Below are 21667 nucleotides of genomic sequence, written 5' to 3' on the forward strand. Positions count from 1 at the left end.
CTTAATTCAAATATCACTTATTGTTTCTTATTTTTTGGATAATCCTCCCTACTATAAAGTGTGCTGACCATATAAGGAGTTCCTCCCTGTCCCCAGTGAGCCCCTGGAGTAAAAAAAACCCTAGTTTCGGTTTGGGCTTTGGGTGGCAAAGCTTTCATCCAATCAGGATCGAATGGGGTGGGCCTTGGTGCATGTGCTGTTGGTCTGTTGTGTCCCCCCCCCACTGTAGTGCGTGCATGTGCACATCTTGTTACCGGGGCGGACCGGGTTGTTTTCCAAATCACCCAAATCACTGAATGCTCCTTTAAATATTTCCAAAAGATTTTCTCTCCGCCTAGCTCTTCCTTTCTTCACTCTCTACCTGTCTGTACAACGCCTGTAGCGGCAACTCACACGATGGAACACAAGTAATTTCAGACAGAACAATAACCCGCATGGCGTGCTCCATGAATGCAGTTCTCAATCACAACGTTTATTTGTGAATGAAACTAAATTGGAAATTAAACCCCAAACACTCACAACAGTAAATCAACACCCGAAGGCAATAAACGCACAGAGAATTGCCACACACGTGGGATACAATCTGGCGAGCTGCAAACTGAAAAGCAGGGTTTAAACAACAGTTGAGTGATTGGTAGCATGGTGTGCAGGTGTGAAGTGAGAGAGTCCAGTCTTGATTGGTTGGAAAATAATGAGCTGGTTGGAAAATAATGAGCTGATGGAGTGAGTGTACATGGAGCCTAATGAGAGGAAATTGACACAGCATGGGTGCAATAAACACCTGCACCTCCTAAAAGACACGCACGCACACACGCACACCTGACACAAATCTCCTGAGACAAATCTCCAGTGGAGTAATGGTGATTTCTTTGTCGGTACCATGGTTACACACACGCACCCACGTGCACTCGCGCACTGCACGCGCCTACATATATATTGAAATGTATTTCCTTTAGAGGATAGCCCCTTGAGATGTATCATCTCGTTTTAGAGGGGGTCCTCGGGCACAACACAATGAACACAGTACATGGACAAAACAATACATTAAACATGTCGACACAGAACAATACACTTACAACATCAACATGTGCACATATAGCATGCATGCGCACAGAACTGCTGATAAGTCTATAGAGCGCCGCAGTCCCGCCCCCTACCATGGACCAGGAAATGATTCTCCGTTCATTTTCCTCAGACATTTCAGAAAGTATTTATTTAAAGACGTTTACGCCGCGGACAAAGCCAACTCGAGTCGTGACAAATCATGACAACAAACAAAACATTTTTGGCCGAACAAATAATTAGAAAGAAGAAAAAAATGGCAGGTTACAACACTTTTTTTGTTGTTTTTCTTCTTTGTAATTATTTGTTCGGTCCAAAATATTGTTTGTGTTGTCATGAGTTGTCACGACTCGAGTTGGCTTTGTCCGCGGCGTAACCGTCTTTAAATAAATACTTTTTGAAATGTCTATGGGAAAAATGCATTGGGATTCATTTCCTGGTCCATGGTAGGGGGCGGGACTGCAACGCTCTATATTGTTTATAGTGTATGAGAGTTTTAGATACACACACACACACACACACACACACACACACACACACACACACACACACACACACACACACACACACACACACACACACACACACACACACACACAAGTAGACTTAAAATAATCAGACAAATATCTTTATACTGTGCGGCCTGTGGTGTCAAAAACAATCTCTTTGATGGTGGAGGAGGCATTCTTGTTGCGTGCAGAACACCATCACCACAGAAGCGTTGCTTATACTGCTGTGCTGTGTTGCTTACCATTAACGTGCGTTCAGGTGAACAGTTAAAGCTGTTGTTATGCAAAGTACCTTGAAAAGCGCTATATAAATTGTATGTATTATTAGGTACTTGACACGGTGTGAAAATAGGGGGGCGCCCACCGCCAGTAAACCTAGACTGGGCACCTTATAGCCGGGGAGCCACAGGCCCAAAAGCTCAATGGTTAAGGATTAACCTGTGATGTCAAAGCCAAATTCTTTATTGGTGTTTTCTCTATTCACTTGGTAATTAAGGTCCACAGAATGAGAGGCCTGCATGCTCTGCCATCGCGGAAAAAAAGTTACGGCCATTTTTGTATACCACACCATAGACAACCAATATGAGGCAACATTTCCCAAATTTCATCATGCTTTAAGTAGCATGTGACATGTCAAAGTAGGGGGTTGTCATGATTCTGAATCCATTCCAAGCATTTTGTTTTGCACGAAAAACACTCCTTGGCCTAAAAACGGCCATAGCCGTCATAACAAATGTGATGAGGTCAGCACAAATGTGATGAGGTCAGCACATTTGGGCACATTTTGGCAAGTGGCTATATGGCCGAATTTAGGCCAAGGAGTGAAAAACACGAATACAAAGTATGGCATGACATCACAGGTCCTGTCCAATTTTGGGCCTGTGGCTCCCCGGCTATATTACTACTTGGTGCGTCTTGGAAAGTCTGGCGAGTGGTGAGTCTGTTGACCGAGGTGGTTAGGAGGTGTCTTCTCCTGAATCTAGGGGGACGCGTTCTAGCGTGCATGGGCGTGCACCGTTCCGTTCCTGCGTGTCACAATTTATTTTGGTACCACGGCATGGTACTGCGTTCTACGACGACCATGACACCACTGCAAATCTCATGACTGATCTAAATCCTAACGTACAGTTCCCCTCCCCCCCCCCCCCAGGCGCTGAGTCTGCTTGTCTCCAACCATGTTGTCCGTCAACAACTGCTCTTCTGAAGCGATAGCTGGGTCCGTTGGCCTGAACTGCCTCCCAGAACCGAGGTGCAACAACCTCAGCTTCGCTGTGAACCCCAATAACGGCAGCGGCGGCGGCGGCGGCGGCATCGGCATTGACCTGGAGAACGCGTGTCTCACCGACGAGGAGTACCTGGAGAAGTACCTGGGGCCCCGGCGCTCGTCCGTGTTCCTCCCGGTCTGCCTCAACTACCTGCTCATCTTCCTGGTGGGCGCCGTCGGCAACGTGCTCACATGCACCGTCATCGCACGCAACAAGGTCAGTATAGGTGGAAAGTATACCAGTGGTGGAAAAAGTACTCAATTGTTTTACTTAAAGGTAGATTCAATGATTTCACTTAATTCAAATATCACTTCTTTGTTTTGTTGTGATAATCCTCCCTACTATAGAGTGTGCTGGTAAAACCTGAACTTTTAACATTCAGTAGATGTTCTGTGGTCTGGGGGATTCTGGCTCAAACAAGTGCTCTGATGTTCCTGCTGTTTGTGATGTCACAACCTGCAAATCCCATTGATATAAATTTATATTTTATATCAATGGGATTTGCCAGCAGATGTCACTGTTTTCACTGATTAGCCTGTTTTCATTGCAGCTCAAAAGGCTTCCCAAACCCCAGAGAAAACTCCAGACCACAGAAAATTCCACTGAATGTTCAAAGTTCTTTTTTTTGCGTGTAATTGAGGTCATAAAACCTAAAAGAAAAACGAAAAATAAACATAAATGAAAATGTATGTCATGAAACCTTTAAGGTGATGTGGACGCCAACCAACTACTACCTGTTCAGCCTGGCCGTGTCTGACCTGCTGGTGCTGCTGCTGGGCATGCCGCTGGAGCTGTACGAGATGTGGCAGAACTACCCCTTCCTGCTGGGAGCCGGCGGCTGCCACTTCAAGGTTATACAATAGTTTGGGATTATTATTTTTTTTTCATTATAGTTTAGTTCAGTGTTGTTTTTGGCAGCAAATTTTGATTTTAGTTTTAGTCACCCGGAATGTTTTAGTGTAAATATCATGAGATTTTAGTCGACTAAATCTACAGTTGATTTAGTCGACTAAAATGTATTTTGGCTGGCCTTGATGCCGTTGTAATGACTGTTTTTACACAACGTGACCTTGTAGATCGGCTATTTTCAGCATGCAACCAATTGTAAAATGACTTATACTGGTTCTCTTGTCCACTAGTCCCTTCCTAACATTTTATTCTAGTTTTTATTTGTTGAAGAAATTGTCAATATATTTAGTTCCTCCCTGTCCCCAGTTAACCCCCTGGGGTCAAAAAACCGTAGGTTTTGTTTTTGGCTGGGTGGCCCAGCCTTCATCCAATCAGGATAGAGAGGGGCCTTCCACCAATCATGAGTGAGCGGGGGCGGGCCTTGGTGTGCGTGCTGTTGGCCTATTGCGTGTCCCCCCACTGTAGTGCGTGCATGTGCACATCTCGTTACCGGGGCGGACCGGGGGGGTTTTCCAAATCACCCAAATCACTGAATGCTCCTTTAACTATAACAACCTTGTGCCACCTCCTCCTCAAGACCTTCCTGTTCGAGACGGTCTGCTTCGCCTCCATCCTCAACGTGACGGCGCTGAGCGTGGAGCGCTACATCGCCGTGGTGCACCCGCTGCGCGCCAAGTGCGTGGTGACGCGCGCGCACGCCAAGCGCGTCATCCTGACCGTGTGGGGCGTGTCGGTGCTGTGCGCCATACCCAACACCAGCCTGCACGGCATCGCCACACTGCCCGAGCGATCGTCAGGCGCCGGCGGCAGCTTGGGAGGAGGAGGGAGCGACGGCGGTGCTTCGTGGATGCCGGAGTCGGCCATCTGCACGGTGGTGAAGCCACACTGGATGTACAACCTGATCATCCAGGTGAGCCGGTGTTGTCTCGATTCGGTTCAAATTCAGCAATGAGTTTTAAATATATTATATTAGGCCTATAGGGTAATATATCGGTATTGCCAAAATACTTTGTTGTCGACAAAATTAACTGTAGATTTAGTCGACCAAAATCACATAAGAACTGGACTAAAACATTTCAGATGACCAAAATATGACAAAAACTAAATCAAATGATATTCAAAAGGACTGACTAAAACAAAAACAAGAAATGACTGAAGTCATATGATAGCAGCTTGCAGCACATTTTTGCTCCTGATCAACGGGAATAAACCGTAGTTCAGCAATAGCATACTGTAGATGCATAAATAGATTTACGGTAACCTGATTCCACCAGATGGGGGCAGTAGTGATTCACAAGTTCACAACACAGCCTCCAACACGTTGCGGCATTCAGAGTATGGGTTTTTATGCCGTTCAGACTATGGGTTTTATGGCTAAGTCTCCCATTGGCTTAGAGGCAGCCTAGAGGCAGCCAATCATGTAAAAGCGAACACTGCGGTCGTCTTTACGGTCGTTGGTAAATGCAGATCAGCTCTGCAAGCTGATGAAAACGACGCTAAACTGCCGTCCATTAAATCCCGGCTGCAGGTGACGGCCGTGCTGTTCTTCGTGGTGCCCATGCTGACCATCAGCGTGCTCTACCTGCTCATCGGCCTGCAGCTGAAGCGTGAGAAGATGCTGCAGGTGCTGGAGGCCAAGACCGGCCTGGAGCAGGACAGCTTCTGCAACGTCCGCTCGCAGCAGCAGAAGGCACGGCGCAGACAGGTCACCAAGATGCTGTGTGAGTGTTGAAATCGCTCCGATTCACCCTGATGACGTGCGTGCGTGCGTGCGTGCGTGCGTGCGCATTTGTGTGAAATGTGTGTGAATTGTGACAGTTTGACACCAAGTCAGATACACATAAGAGATATCATTTGTCCAATTGTAGGATCAATCCATTTCACTTGCTTTGGTGGAAATTAAAGGTAGGCTACAACAGGTCCAACTGAGAGGCAAAAGCAAAACAACCCCCACATGCAGAATGGTTTGCATGTGGTGCTGCTGGCCACACACTCCACACACTTCTTCTCTATTTCTGTGCTCTGCTAAGAGTCCAATTTACAATTTTAGGCATTTAGCCGACTTACAGTAAGCAAGAACAAAAACATGGTAATACATCAAATGCATATTAATAGTCATCTAGTATCATAAGTACACCAAGAACCTACCATGAGTAGTAGCATATCCGTACATTGAAACCATAAACACTACAGGATGCCAGATCAATAATGACCTGGCATCTGTGTACATTACATGGCATCTAAATTACACATTTTATCCGTTGCATACGCCTGTAAGGTCGTCGAGGCTAGGGCAAGTGTTATGGCAAGTCCTTGGAGTTAAAAATAATAGAGAGGGCACCGGAAATCCCTATCCACTTGCATGGAGTTTCTCACCTAGTGCATACCCCTATTTACGTCATTGAATTGTATTCAAATCGTGTTGTAGCGCTCGCTCATGTGTGTGGCCCCAGCTGCAGTACCTATGGTTGGTGTTGGTCAAATGGTAAATGGTGCAAGCTAGAGATTGTGCATTAGATTCAGCCATACACACACCGATGCCGGAGAAAACCATGCAAGGCACCAACCTGCACATCGGGAGCAATTGGGGGTTCAGTGTCTTGCTCAAGGACACTTCGACACTAACTCTGGAGGAGCCCGGGTCCGAACCTTGCGGTTCTCATCCGGTCACTCTACCCCTGAGCCACTGCCGCCCTGTCGATTTGGCTTCAATTAATTTGCCGCCAGCATGTCGATTTGGCTTCAATTCTTTCTCTCGGCTCTGGGTGCTTTGGTGGTACTGGTACGTGGTACCTAACCTGTAGTCCAAGCAGGTTGTACAGGTTGCCCAGCTTCTCCAGAATGGAACACATGACACATCCATACGTACGTACGTACGTATGGATGTGTCATGTGTTCCAGCCACGCACGCACGGGTGGAAGAAGGTTTGCCGTGTTTCCCAGCACAATCTCAAGACCTTGCAGGTGATACCAGAAGACCGGCCGTTACACAAGGACAGCTGCACATATAACAGGACCGTAAAGGGCATCGACCCAGCGGCAGGCCCAGGTTTTAGCACTGCCTGACCCCTGCAAAATGTCCTCCGGCTACGCTACTCGTGTGCACGACTCAAACTGTCAGAAACAGGCTCCACGAGGGTGGTATGAGCGCCCCGTGTCCACCGGAGGAAATGGACTTCATTTTGATAGCGCATTTCTCCAAAGCGCTTTACGATGTACAGTACTTCACATTCACCCATTCACACACCGACGGTGGAGGAAACCATGCAAGGCAGCAATCTGCTCGCCTAGAGCAGTTAGGGGTTCAGTTCAGTGAATTGCTCAAGGACACTTCGACAGGTATAGCCAGAAGGAGCTGGGAATCAAACCTTGAACCCTCGGATTCCAAGACGGACCTACTCTACCTCCTGAGACACTGCCTCTGGGCGGCATTCACCAGAATCGTCACGTCCACTATTGGTGCCTCGCTGTCTTCGCAGACGAGAGCATGTTGACACTGAGCACATGCGCCATGCATGCATGGAAGAGTCTGGAGATGCAGCGGTGAACATAATGCTCCCTGTACCGTTATCCAGTATGACTACTTTGGTAGTGGGTGTGTGCTGGTCTGGGGAGGCATATCATTGGAGGGTTGCACAGACCTCCTGTTTCTGCTGTTTCTGGTGTAGCACCCAGCCAACAGCCCTGCCAATCGGGCAGTTGTGAGTTGTGAGTCGGTCTGGCGAGTGCATGGGAGACTGGGGTTAAATCCCCGGACTGTGGTCCGCGGCATGAAGTGTGAAGCGTGAGGACGAGCGCCAAGACTGGCGGGGGGTTGATTGCAACACCCAGCCAAGACCCGGCAGCCAACAGCCCTGCCAATTGGGCTCATGCAGCCCTATTGGCATGACAGGTTGTGCGTCGGTCTTGCGAGTGGGAGACTGGGGTTCAATTGCCACTCCCGTGCATCACTATACACTGGGAAGACATCAGAGAGAGAGAGAGTAATATCAGTTAAAACACCAGCTTTCGCCTCACAGCTAGAAGGTCCTGGGTTCGATTCCCGCTCGGGGCGCTGTGGGTGCTGGCGGCGTGTTTCCTCCTCCGCGTCATCAGTGTCCATACCCGAGGCGGGGTTGGCGCAAAAGGGCCTTTCTGTGTGGAGTTTGCATGTTCTCCCTCACAAAAAACTTGCAGTAATCCTGGTCTCTAAACTACCTCCCCCTGGCCAGCCGGGGCGGAGGGGAAAGGAACTGGTTGGAATAACGTGTTCCTTCCACGCGCTACGTCCAACCAGGGAAACTCCCCCCTGTCAGGTGTAAAGGAGCAACTTGGACACATGAAGGAAGCATGAGTTCAAGTCCGTTGCTCTCCCCATGTCCCCCATATATGGGGACTAGGTTGGCGGAGGGTGTGTAGAGAGCCCAGGATCACATTAGATAATAGACACAGGGGTGAAAAATGGGTTACAAAAATTGGGGCATAAAAGAAAACAGCAAAAAAAAAACACCATGCTTTCACTTAGTCCTTTACTCCTTTCAGGATCTCTTATTTATTGAATAGCCGCAGACATTTCGGTCCACTGCCTTTTTTCCCCTTCTGTTCTCTGCCTTTATTAGGCAACTCTTTTCTTAAAGCTGCAAAACGGTGGGAGTTTGTAGCCTACTTGTATACCGTCACTGATATTTTAGGGGCGGCGGTGGCTCAGGGGTAGAGTGTCTGGATGGTAACCGTAAGGTTGCCAGTTCGAACCCAGGCACCCGCAGAGTTACTGTCGAAGTGTCCTTGAGCAAGACACTGAACCCCTAATTGCTCCCGATGTGCTAGTTGGTGCCTTGCATGGTTTCCGCTGCCATCGGTGTATGAATGGGTGAATGTAATGCACAATCTCTGTAAAGCGCCTTGGATAAAGGCACTATATAAATGCACCATTTACCATTTAGGTATGCAAATTCCTAATATCCAATATTCATATCCGCACCAGTTAGAAGTGACATAGAACTAGCATCAAGCCAGTAGTACGTTTTGTACACAATTTAATCCCGGCACAGCTGTTGGTCTAGGATAGTGGTGGCACTCTGGAAATGTGTCAAAATGATTATAGTTTGTTATCAAAAACCTGCGTCTTCCTCATTGGCCCTTCAGTAATGTCTCAACCTTGCCATAGACACATATCAAACTTAAATGTTTTTTTTGTGGCTTTCGCCTTTATTTTATATTTTGGAGGTACACCGGTTTAATGTTTGTTTTTAGTTAATGTTTGTTTTAAAAACGCCATTGACAATGAAGAGAAAGTTTGTTTTGTCCCTAACACAAACATTAAATCCCATTAACTATAAAGATAATTTAATGTTTGTTTTGACACCTTTTGTTTTACATCATCATTAAATCACCGAATTCCCTCCTCGATGTTGAAAGATGATAAGATCGCCCCTCACTTCACACGGGTGTGATTTTTTTTATAGAGGTTACAGACAGTAGGCTGACAGGAAATGGGGGGGGGGTCGGTGATATGCAGTAAAAGCCTTCGGGATCGGGAGTCAAACCCGCGGCACACTGCCAGACTTGGACTATACCGGCCAAGGTGCCTGGACCGCTGAGCCATGGCACAGGCCTCAACACATATCAAACTTAAAACGTGGGTGTTTACCTCCCCAATTTAGTCGTGACTCGTTATACCACCCTCCTTGTGTTGTCACTGCTGTTGTATCCTATACTGACTCACCTGCCAGTGAGGAGCCCCCACCGGGAGGACGTAGAGCCTTCGTCCTACTCCTCCCGCCCGACTCTCCCTGCTGCCTCAGCCCATAGGATAACTTGCATGAATATATTATCACCCTCCCTGCTCAGCTTCCCTCCTGAACATGAGCCGATTGTGTTTGACAAAGCCCGACAAAGCCCGATGCACCACAGTGGATTCGAACCCACAACCTCCGCCGTGGTGGGCAGACACTTTACCACTCTGCCACCCGAGCGCATCTCACAAAATATTTCTAATGAAATATAAAAGTCCCTTTTTGCCTCTGTCTCCTCCTTTCACAAGCAGTATTGTCTTTGATTAATATAGATGCCATAAGACTCCCAATATGAGGCTTTCAATAACACCACAACATGCCAGGAAACCTCATTAGCTTTTTTAATCCATCGAAATGTGGCCTCTAATTAACATCCGGTAATATATACCAGGTAATATATCAACCATTTCTTTATTTATTTGTTTCAAGAGAAACACAAACTACATTTTTTTTTTTAATGAGCCATATCGTTTCTAAGCACTGCGGTTCCAATTATAACAAGGGCACAGTGAGGAGTCGCGGAAACCACTGCTTTTTTCAGACATGGACTGCACTTTAATGGCACCTATAGCTGAAACGACCGGATTAAGGTTGGTGAGGGGTGCGTTAAAACGACCGGATTAAGGTTGGTGAGGGGTGCGTTAAAACGACCGGATTAAGGTTGGTGAGGGGTGCGTTAAAACGACCGGATTAAGGTTGGTGAGGGGTGCGTTAAGACGACCGGATTAAGGTTGGTGAGGGGTGCGTTAAAACGACCGGATTAAGGTTGGTGAGGGGTGCGTTAAAACGACCGGATTAAGGTTGGTGAGGGGTGCATTAAAACGACCGGATTAAGGTTGGTGAGGGGTGCGTTAACACGACCGGATTAAGGTTGCTGAGGGGTGCGTTAAAACGACCGGATTAAGGTTGGTGAGGGGTGCGTTAAAACGACCGGATTAAGGTTGGTGAGGGGTGCGTTAAAACGACCGGATTAAGGTTGGTGAGGGGTGCGTTAAAACGACCGGATTAAGGTTGGTGAGGGGTGCGTTAAAACGACCGGATTAAGGTTGGTGAGGGGTGCGTTAAAACGACCGGATTAAGGTTGGTGAGGGGTGCGTTAAGACGACCGGATTAAGGTTGCTGAGGGGTGCGTTAAAACGACCGGATTAAGGTTGGTGAGGGGTGCGTTAAAACGACCGGATTAAGGTTGGTGAGGGGTGCGTTAAAACGACCGGATTAAGGTTGGTGAGGGGTGCGTTAAAACGACCGGATTAAGGTTGGTGAGGGGTGCGTTAAAACGACCGGATTAAGGTTGGTGAGGGGTGCGTTAAAACGACCGGATTAAGGTTGGTGAGGGGTGCGTTAAAACGACCGGATTAAGGTTGGTGAGGGGTGCGTTAAAACGACCGGATTAAGGTTGGTGAGGGATGCGTTAAAACTACCGGATTAAGGTTGGTGAGGGGTGCGTTAAAACGACCGGATTAAGGTTGTTGAGGGGTGCGTTAAAACGACCGGATTAAGGTTGGTGAGGAGTGAGTTAAAACGACCGGATTAAGGTTGGTGAGGGGTGCGTTAAAACGACCGGATTAAGGTTGGTGAGGGGTGCGTTAAAACGACCTGATTAAGGTTGGTGAGGAGTGAGTTAAAACGACCGGATTTAGGTTGGTGAGGAGTGAGTTAAAACGACCGGATTTAGGTTGGTGAGGGGTGCGTTAAAACGACCGGATTAAGGTTGGTTGAGGGGTGCGTTAAAACGACCGGATTAAGGTTGGTGAGGGGTGCGTTAAGACGACCGGAATAAGGTTGGTGCGTTAAGGGTTGGGAGAGGGTTAAGGTTTGCTGTGCTTCCCCGTGGGAGGTTAGGTTTATGTTTTAAGGACGTTTTGTACCATACTATTGTATGAGTACCGAACAAAGAATGTTTTCACCATCTTTGTTGAAGAAGAGTCTGGGCAATTAAGGTTTAGTCTTACTAGAAGTACTAAAAGTTTCTCAATTTTTTATTTATATTTAGTCTGGCTTATTCTTTTACCTGGGATTAAGTCCACCCATCAATTTTGAATCTAAATGGCTTTGTGTTTCTGCTATTGTCCTGGCTCTGCTCTAATTAAGAGCAATTTAGAGGTTTAGCCTTTAATGGTTTGTTTACTACCCTGTTTCCTGTAATGGATTGGTGTTGTTTAAACCTGTGGTGTTTAATTTTAAAATCCACTGCTTCTCTGCATATCAGGGTGAATGTTTGAGATATCGGACCAATGGTATGTCTAACCAAAAGCATGCACCCTGACCATACTGGAAGCTGAATGAACATACACATGCGATAATATATGACTTAGTAGCAAGTACATTGAACCATTAAAATAATCTGGTAGGCTGGCACAGGCAGCTGCATTATGCTGACCATAATGTGAGGTGACAGAAACAACACGCCAATGAGCTCATATGCTTCTCGTCCTGTGGAAGCAGAGAGCCACTCTGTGACAGGTCATCTAATTGCGTTTGTCAAGCGAGCTCAACGAGGAAAGGCGAAGTGCCGGGGGAGAAGGTGATATCTCAGCTGGTCTTAGTGGAAGTGAATTTTACTTGCTGTTATCATGATCGCATTTGTAATATGTTGATTTATGCAGTATCAGGCCCTTGGCGGACCGCAGTGCAAATTTTCAATAATTGCATTTCTACTTAAGCACTTAAGCCCTATACTTAACTGGCCTTAGTCCCCTCTGAGGTCGATACCTTTTTTTCCCTCTACACCAAGGGCTCCATCTTGCGGCACCCTTATCCCTTATCCCTAAATTAATTTGCCATTTTTTACTATTTTAAAAAACGTTTTAAAATAGTTCAACTAGCCGATCTACATCGAGACATTGTGAGCTTGTAGATCGGCTATTTGAACTATTTTAAAAGGTTTTTTTAAAAAGTAAAAAATGGCAAATTAGTTTAGGGATAAGGGATAAGGGGTGGCGCAAGATATAGCCCCAAATCTCTTCACCGAAAATAGCAGATCTACAAGCTTCTACAAGCTACAATCTTCACAGCGTGTCACATCACATTTGAAGAATGTCACCAGAACAGGGCCACTATAGGCCTATAGTGGCCAATGTGGTTAAGGCCTTGCCCTTCACTCAAGTCTCCATAAGGGTTCATTTATAAGTTATAACTGAAACCATGCTGTTCCACCTAGCTTCACATATCAATGTATACTGTGTGTCACTCTATTTCATATGCCGAATCACGCATTTCAGACTTATCAAACAATAACATAACCTTTGGGGTAAAAATAGAAATTATAGAGGTTCCATTCCATTTGAAAATGTCACAGTTCGGCTTTGTGACTTAGAACTGCTCGTCTAAAGGTTAGATATAAGTAGAGTTGTCACCAGTGGTGGAAAAAGTACTCATTTGTTTTACTTAAGTAAAAGTACCAATACTGCAATTTAGAAGTACTTTATTGTTACAAGTAAAAGTACGGAATTGAAAATGTACTTGAGCAAAAGTACAAAAGTATCAGCATCAAAATTAGTACTTAAAGTACTAAAAGTAAAAGTACTCATATTGCAGAATGTCCCATTTCACAAGTTCAAAATGTGTACAAAATCTATTGAAAATTGCGACGCATTGTGAGCTTGTAGATCGGCTATTTTCAAATTGCCAAAATATATAGCGTTGAAGTGGTTAATGTATGTTTTCTAATCAAAATTAAAATCTCCAAAGTAACTCAATTTTTCAAATAATTGAAAGTCAAAGCCTCACTCAGACCTTTACAGCGTTGTGAGTGTCATGGTCTGTTGTATGGCTTTCAGCTGTGTTTCGACTGCCCCCTCCCCCTCACACAACACAAATGTTGTGTCAAACCATGTGACCTCCATTGGAAATGCTTGGGGCGGCCATGACACTACACAACATTCATCCAACAAGCATACAGCAATGCAGTAAAGGTCTGAGCTAAATAAGTCAAAATTTTGGCTCTGAGCTGTAGTGGAGTAGAAGTAAAAGTACTGGAAATTGGAAATACTCAAGTAAAGTACAAATACCTCAAAATTGTACTTAAGTACAGTACTTAAGTAAAAGTACTTAGTTACTTTCCACCACTGGTTGTCATTGTCACCATGCAGAGAGCAGAAGGACAGCGTTTCAAATCACCAGACTTGGTTGAATGGAGACTGGGACCGAGTAACCATAAATGAGACGCTTCTGGGCCTAATCACTAGAGCTTCCCACTGGCCAGCTACAAAGTGTGATGAAATTGCATGAAATTGTAAATCTCTCTGTCTGTATGGAATGCCAAAATTCCAAATTGGATTAATGTGTCACAGGGAGTTGCACGTTTCCTCTGGGGGCAAATATTGATTTTGTCTCCTGGCAGGAAATGCCATCTGTTGCCCCGTATGCCGTACAATTGTAAAAAAAAGAAAAAAAGAAAAGATATAAAAAGAAAAATAAAAATGACAAAAATTTGTGAAGACACATCATTATTTGCTATCCAATTATCATATTATTATTAAATTGAAAGTGGAATGTTTCATGGAATATTGATGATGTTACATACCTCAGTCCACCACCACCAAAAGACATGGACCAGTCTCGACTGTGAAATAAACATTCACGATAATAATGCACTCTCAACTATTTCAATTGTAAACTCATCTGTACAATAATTATACATTAGATGTCACAGTTAAAGGACCACTTCACCACTTTTCAACCTTCATATAATAGGTCCTCACTAATAATCATGATAAAATGGCACGATTTTGTTCTACTCAGTCTGTGTCTCATAGGAGGGATGTGGGCAGTTTAGAAAGCGTCCTCCAGTGACATCATAATTAGGCAGATTTTTTTCTAAACAAGATTTTTTTACAAAAATGTTTAGATTGTCATTATCGTGAGAACGATGGCTTCCATTTTCGCATTGCAACTTTTCAGGACTAGAAAGCCTGCAGCTTCTATTAGCTTATGTATTCCCCATCGATGATGTCACTGGAGGACGGTTTCTGAACTGCCCACAGCCCTCCTATGAGACTCAAAAAAATATTATATGAAGATAGTTTGAAAAGTGGTGAAGTGGTCTTTTAAGGTGATTCCAAGTGCTCCTGGCTGACAGGGGGCCTTCGGAGAAGCCAGGGTTTGTGTATTTTGTTATTTCATTTGTCGAGATGGTCTAAAGGTGATAACACAATGAGTGCCATTAGCAATGGCATCATTAGCAATAATCCCCCTATTTCTCAGGCCTCATTCACACGTACCAAACACCGATCAAACAAATGTTTGGTCGTTTTTGTTGCTTTTCCAATGGGAGTCACATGGTTTGACCAAACTTTTTTGTTTGATGTGTGTGTGTGTGTGTTGTGGGGGGGGGGGCAATTGCCTACACTTGTTTATATATTTAATTGTAAAAGAAAAATGCTCTCTCACACACTTAGGCCAGTGATCACGCTCCCCTGTGCCTAAGGTTGCCTAACCTGCTCTCCATCAATAATCTCTCTCTCTCTCTCTCTCTCTCTCTCTCTCTCTCTCTCTCTCTCTCTCTCTCTCTCTCTCTCTCTCTCTCATTGGCACACGGACAGACAGAAATCACCGTCGCAATTGTCTCTAATTATACACATCGAGAATGTGCACACTTCAAATAACAATCAATGCCGATTGCTTTGGCGCTACCGAGGAAGCACCCATAAGCACCGCTCTTCTGCCTGACTTAAAAAGAAAAAAAAGTAAAAAAAAGTGAGGCAATATGGCCGGGAGGTGTCATTACTTTCTAATGGTGCGTCGGTATAGCAGCTGCTCGGATGAATGTGGAGACTGCACACACAGGCACATTTTCGATTATAAATCCAATGTGGCTCTCATGTGCCTCTGATGTGTAGAGGTGTAATACTGAGCTGTCAGGTGAGTTAGTGGCCTCGAGGCGGACCGCAAATTGAGAGCACAGGGGGGGCAGACCGACCGGGTCAATCAGTGCGCTTCACTTAACTCATCTTTCTGCCTTTTCCGTATGGTTGCTTTTTCCATATTTCATCTATTTTAATTTTTTGTGGGTTTTTTTCTCGCATATTAAGCGAATGCCGTTTTGGACATACGAGTTTTCCACACTACACACCTTAAGAAATTAGTTTCTTTCTTTCTTTCTTTCTTTCTTTCTTTCTTTCTTTCTTTCTTTCTTTCTTTCTTTCTGAATGCTGCAGCTACAATGGCATTCAACTACTTTCTACCGAGGGCCAATGATTAGACACTATCACATTACAAAATACTGTATGCTGATTATACTTAATTGCAAAACAATGGGCTATTAGACCATGAAATCATCTATAATGAATATGTCATTGCATAACGGTGGGCTATTAGACAATTAGATCATGTTAGAAATATAATGAAGATCATCAACATCATGATGCCTCTGATGTTACCCTGTAGGCTATCATCAGCTTTGTTTGCAAAAGCTTTGTTTGTCGTACAATAGAAGTCAATGAGACACATCTTCTTTTGCTGATATGTAATCAACAGCAATAGAGCGACATATCTCACCAATTGAAATAGTTAGTTACATCATGACCAGGTAATTATAAGTACACAACCCCAAAATGAGTGCTGTTTTTCCTTTCTATAGGACTATTTCTACCAGAACCGTGCACAAGATGCACACATGCTGTGAATTACTCGTGATTGCTTCTCTCTTTTTCAAGTACACAACCCAAACCTCTGCCAACGTGTCCCTTTTTGAGTGGTGTAAACCACTCCTACGACGGCTTTGTTAGTTTACGTGTCTGTCTGTCTGTTCGTACCAAAAAATGAGCATGGTTGCTACGGTCACCCAGTTCACCCGGGTGTGATTTCATTACGTCAGACATTACCTCAGATCAGAGCTGATCAGGCTATATAAGACCTTACACCACTCAGTTCACACGGGTGTGATTTTTTCTTTAAACGTGGGCGGGAACCCCTTTTGGTGTTTTAAACATTATGTTATAATTTAGCTATTGAAAAATAGCAGATCTACAAGCTCATAGCGCGCCACCGAGTGGCGCGCTACGAGCTTGTAGGTCTGCTATTTTTGAAAAATCGTGAAAATATTTATTTCAGAAAACTGGAGGATTTTTTAAAAATTTTGAGGTCAGGCCTAAATGGGTTAATTAACGCACATCTGGCAACCAATGACTATAATCGGCCTTCTTTGATTCTGAGATAGAGCTGTAAAAGTTGTATTGGAAACTGGTATGGAAGAGGCTACTTGTCAGAGAAGAACGAGTGTCCACATCCATGCACCATGAAGCTCGCTTGATCATTTGCATACACAGATTGGGTGATCTACAGTTGCCGAGTTCTTCTAATTGCGTACATTTTGTCAAGTGATGTGAGCTCTTGTTTGGCTGCCAGACCTTAATCACCGTGTCAGACTTCACCAATGCTCTCGTGGCTGAGTGGAAGCAAATTGCAAAGATGTATACGTCACAGTATCAAAGCAAGGGCATCTATTTCAATGTGCGTCTCTTATCGAGTGGGAAACCTCATACTGTATACGTCCAAAAACTGCTACATTTTAGGATTCAAATTCTTAAATAAAAGTACACTGTTGCAGATCTACAAGCTTGTGGATCTGCTACTGGTGATGCTTTAGCGTGACGCGACAGTATGAACAATAGGGCGGTATAATTTAAGATTAAAACAAATATTAAATATGGAGATATGAGGTGTCTGCCCGACAGCGACAATTTGCTTCCTTTTAGTCAACAAAATGAGGTCAGACATCGATGTCGTGTGATTAGCCCTGCAGCAACACATTTGGCGTTCCATTTCATTTCAACAGGGTTTTATAGAGCTGTGGTCAGCACTCTCTCTCTGGACCTGTTTCGAATGCTTGGAGACAGGGACAAAATCACTTTTAATCAGAGCATCAGAGCTATACCAGCAACGACGGCGCGTTGTCGTGGACGTTTATGATGACTGATGAGGTTAGGTGACTTATGTTGGTTAAAACTGATATGAGGTTATAATATAAGGGACGTAATGTGGCCGGTTAAGACTGAAGTTAGGGAGTTGGGGTTAGTGTTAGGTCACATTCCCACCTAATACTTCGGTAGACTCGATGCGAATGGGAGGAGAATATTGGGACTTGATTGCATATTTAATTTGCCGCGGTTTGCCTTCACACTGTCATCCGCAGCTATTGGAAACGCAGCCGGGGGGACCTTTATCAATGTGTTCCATTCATAAACTATAGCCTACACAGTGAAATCTATGGTGATCAAAATTTCAAATTATACTCATAACGTGCATGTGTCGTGCCGTCTGGGACTGGACCCACCCCTCTCTCTCTCTCTCTCTCTACGCACGCAGCCACCCACTGTTCTTTTGGGCATGGAAGGAACAGCGCTGAGCGCACTGATATAACAGACAGCAGCGCAAAATGTTTACAAGTTTATCGAGATGAAAGTCCCTACTCCCCAGTCCCCACACAGTGACAGCACTCCATGTTTACGGCACAGACAGACAGACAGACAGAATATTCTGTAGTGTAGGCTATAATACACTGCAGTGTTTTTATGTGTTTCCTTAAGCAATTGATTAATGTACTCGACTCGTCCTAATTTCGATCAGGGCTTCAGTCTCCTCATTCGACCACGTCTATCCACGGTAACGGGACATCTTTGCGCTGCGTAAAATATGCCTTCTCCGTCTCCAACTGTGTTCAGCTCCTCACCCGCCACATTGTTTGCTTCATTTCCTTTATTTACTGCGGATTGCATTCACACCTGCACCGAATCGCAATCAAGTGCGATTGGAAGCGAAGAGAAACCCCCGTTTTTGCTCGGAGTAGAATGCGGTTCTTTGATACGCATTAGGATTCAAATGAGCCTTCACACCTGCCAAACAAAGTGCACTTTCTGACAATGCGCAGCAGGATTCGTTTTAATCGCAGCAAAGCTTTCTGCTGTGAATGTCACCTTAGGGTTAGAAATGTCGGACTTCTCGGTCTTTGCTGTCAACGCATGCAGTAGCCGCGATCAACGCAGAATGGAGCCTACTGAATTTCTCCAAAACGTCACATTATGATGTGTTGCGCTGGAGACGGTTGCGGTATAGAGCGTTGCAGTCCCGCCCCCTACCATGGACCAGGAAATGATTCTCCATTCATTTTCCTCCTAGACATTTCAGAAAGTATTTATTTAAAGACGTTTACGCCGCGGACAAAGCCAACTCGAGTCGTGACAAATCATGACAACAAACACAATTTTTTGGGCCGAACGAATAATTAGAAAGAAGAAAAAAAACGGCAGGTTACAACACTTTTTTTGTTGTTTTTCTTCTTTGTAATTATTTGTTTGGTCCAAAATATTGTTTGTGTTGTCATGAGTTGTCACGACTCGAGTTGGCTTTGTCCGCGGCGTAAACGTCTTTAAATAAATACCTTCTGAAATGTCTATGAGGAAAATGAACGGAGAATCATTTCCTGGTCCCTGGTAGGAGGCGGGACTGCGACGATCTATAGGTCAGTAGACACGGCTACTGATTAAACGTGATTCTCTGATTCAAACAACAATGCTTTGATTAAACGTGATTTTGTCCCTTTCAATCTCTCAAACGCATTGATGGCATTCAAATCCGCTAAGGCCTCATTCACACGTACCAAACACCAATCAAGCAATGTTTGGTCGTTTTTTTGTTTTTTTGGGCCACCACAATGCTTTTCCAATGGGAGTCACATGGTTTGATCAAACATTTGTGTTTGATTGCTGATTGCTGATTGCTCCCCCCTCATCAAAAAAAAATGTTTGGTCAAACCATGTGACTCCCATTGAAAATGAATTGGAGCAGCAATCAAAAAGCAATCAGGCATCACACACGGACCGAACATTTGTTGTGTAGGTGTGAACTAGGCCTAAGGCTTCGTACACACCTACACAACAAATGTTCGGTCCGTGTGTGATGTCTGATTGCTGTTTGATTGCTGCTCCAATTCATTTTCAATGGGAGTCACATGGTTTGACCAAACATTTTTGTTTGATGAGGGGGGAGCAATCAGCAATCAGCAATCAAACACAAATGTTTGATCAAACCATGTGACTCCCATTGGAAAAGCACTGTGGTGGCCCAAAAAAACAAAAAGACGACCAAACATTGCTTGATTGGTGTTTGGTACGTGTGGATGAGGCCTGAGGCTTCGTACACACCTACACAACAAATGTTCGGTCCGTGTGTGATGTCTGATTGCTGTTTGATTGCTGCTCCAATTCATTTTCAATGGGAGTCACATGGTTTGACCAAACATTTTTGTTTGATGAGGGGGGAGCAATCAGCAATCAAACACAAATGTTTGATCAAACCATGTGACTCCCATTGGAAAAGCATTGTGGTGGCCCAAAAAAACAAAAAAACGACCAAACATTTGCTTGATTGGTGTTTGGTACGTGTGAATGAGGCCTAAGCACTCTCTATGCGTGTTCTTCCTCCCTAATCTCAACAAACCATTTCTGCATGCGACGGGGGTGTCATTGTGAAACAGCAAAAGACACGGCCTTGGACCCGTACGACAGGAGGCACACAAGTGTTTACATTACAATGCCATGCATTGTAGCTCTGGTAGCGCATTTAAGAGTTCACTGATTGGAAGCACTAATTAGAAAAGGTGTCCTTGTGACATTGTTTGGTCCGATGCTCATTATCTCTGCCTTTCGCGAGATTGCTCCGTCTCGTCACACTTCTATTCTTTGTCTGTCCGTCCGTTCCCCCTCCTCTATACTCTCCCCTCCTTCTCATCTTAAAAATTAGCATTTTCGAGGAAATCTGTCAGAAACAAAGACTCCGAAACAAAGACACACAGAAGCTTATCTTAAAGCATGACAGATTTGTATTATGTTGTATACAGTTGGAGGCCATCGATATTGTCCTTTTCTTTTTGCTGAGGTTTGCGTGATCTGCGCAAAAGGACAGTTAACCCATTTTGGGCGGGAACCCCTTTTGGTGTTTTAAACATATTATAATTTAGCTATTGAAAAATAGCAGATCTACAAGCTCATAGCGCGCCACCGAGTGGCGCGCTACGAGCTTGTTTTTTTTTAAATCGTGAAAATATTTATTTCAGAAAACTGGAGGATTTAGAAGGATTTTTTTAAAATTTGAGGTCAGGCCTAAATGGGTCAAATGATAAGGGACAATATCGGTGGCACCCAACTGTATTAAATAGCTGACACCACAATTTATTTGTGCACTTGAACGATCTGTTCTGACATATATGTTGTATTGACTCTCTCTCTCTGTCTCTCTCTCCCTCCCTCCCCTCCCCCCCTTCCTCCCCTCCAGTCATCCTGGTGGTGGTCTTCGGCATCTGCTGGGCGCCCTTCCACAGCGACCGCCTCATGTGGAGCTTCATCAGCGGCGACTCGTGGACGGAGCGGCAGCTGGCGCTCTACGAGTACGTGCACATCATCTCGGGCGTGTTCTTCTACCTCAGCTCGGCCGTCAACCCCATCCTCTACAACCTCATGTCCACGCGCTTCCGCGAGATGTTCAAGGAGGTCATGTGCCGCCGCCGCAACCACCGGGCGCCGCGCCTGTTGCACGCCGCCGCGGCCCGCGCGCAGTCGCTCAGCGTGACACGGACCGTGACGCTGCGCAGCACGCTCAGCGACGCGCCGACCACGACGAGCGGCAGCGGCAACGGCAGCGGCAACGGCAGCGCCACCGTGGTGGAATGCGGTGACGTGGCCGAGGAGGGAGAGCCGCCGTACGCGGACAGCAAGGCGTAAGGACCAGACTAGCTTTGCGTGTTGAGAGAAAGAAAACTCGTGCTGTTTTTGAAATGTGTCTGTACGCTGTACTGTACATAGCCCGTCGCACGACAGTGTCACGTGTCAAAAATATATGATAGCTAGTTACGTGACGCATCGCAATGACAGCGGCAAGACTAAAATGCGAATCAGGATTGATGGGCCGAGGTTGAATGTGTCAGCAGCCAGCATCCATCTCAATGCATTGTGAGCTTGTAGATCTGCTATTTATTGTGTGTCACACTGCTGCGCAACGGAGTGAAATTCATAGTTGAGTGTAGTTCACCCGAAAAATGACTTATTTTCATTGAAGCCTTGAATTCATGGAGATTTTGGCTCAACGATGAAAGCCTGGGGAAACCTATTGGAAGATCTGGCATAGGAAGCCCACTTCTTCGTATTTATAATGA

The 21667-nt window shown here is 45.1% G+C and overlaps 1 protein-coding gene across 1 annotated transcript; it reads left to right on the forward strand.

The window, feature by feature from the left end:
• Positions 1–2746: 2746 nt before the first annotated feature.
• LOC306926307 (neuromedin-U receptor 1-like) lies at positions 2747–21236 on the forward strand (the record flags this gene model as incomplete). The annotated part of the gene is made up of 5 exons (XM_079505575.1): positions 2747–3052; positions 3544–3687; positions 4323–4655; positions 5274–5466; positions 20791–21236. The coding sequence occupies 5 exons, from the start codon at positions 2747–2749 to the stop codon at positions 21234–21236; spliced, it is 1422 nt and encodes a 473-aa protein (XP_079361701.1).
• Positions 21237–21667: the final 431 nt, after the last annotated feature.

Source organism: Electrona antarctica (assembly GCF_951216825.1).
Source record: "Electrona antarctica genome assembly, chromosome: 7".
Classification (NCBI taxonomy): domain Eukaryota; kingdom Metazoa; phylum Chordata; class Actinopteri; order Myctophiformes; family Myctophidae; genus Electrona; species Electrona antarctica.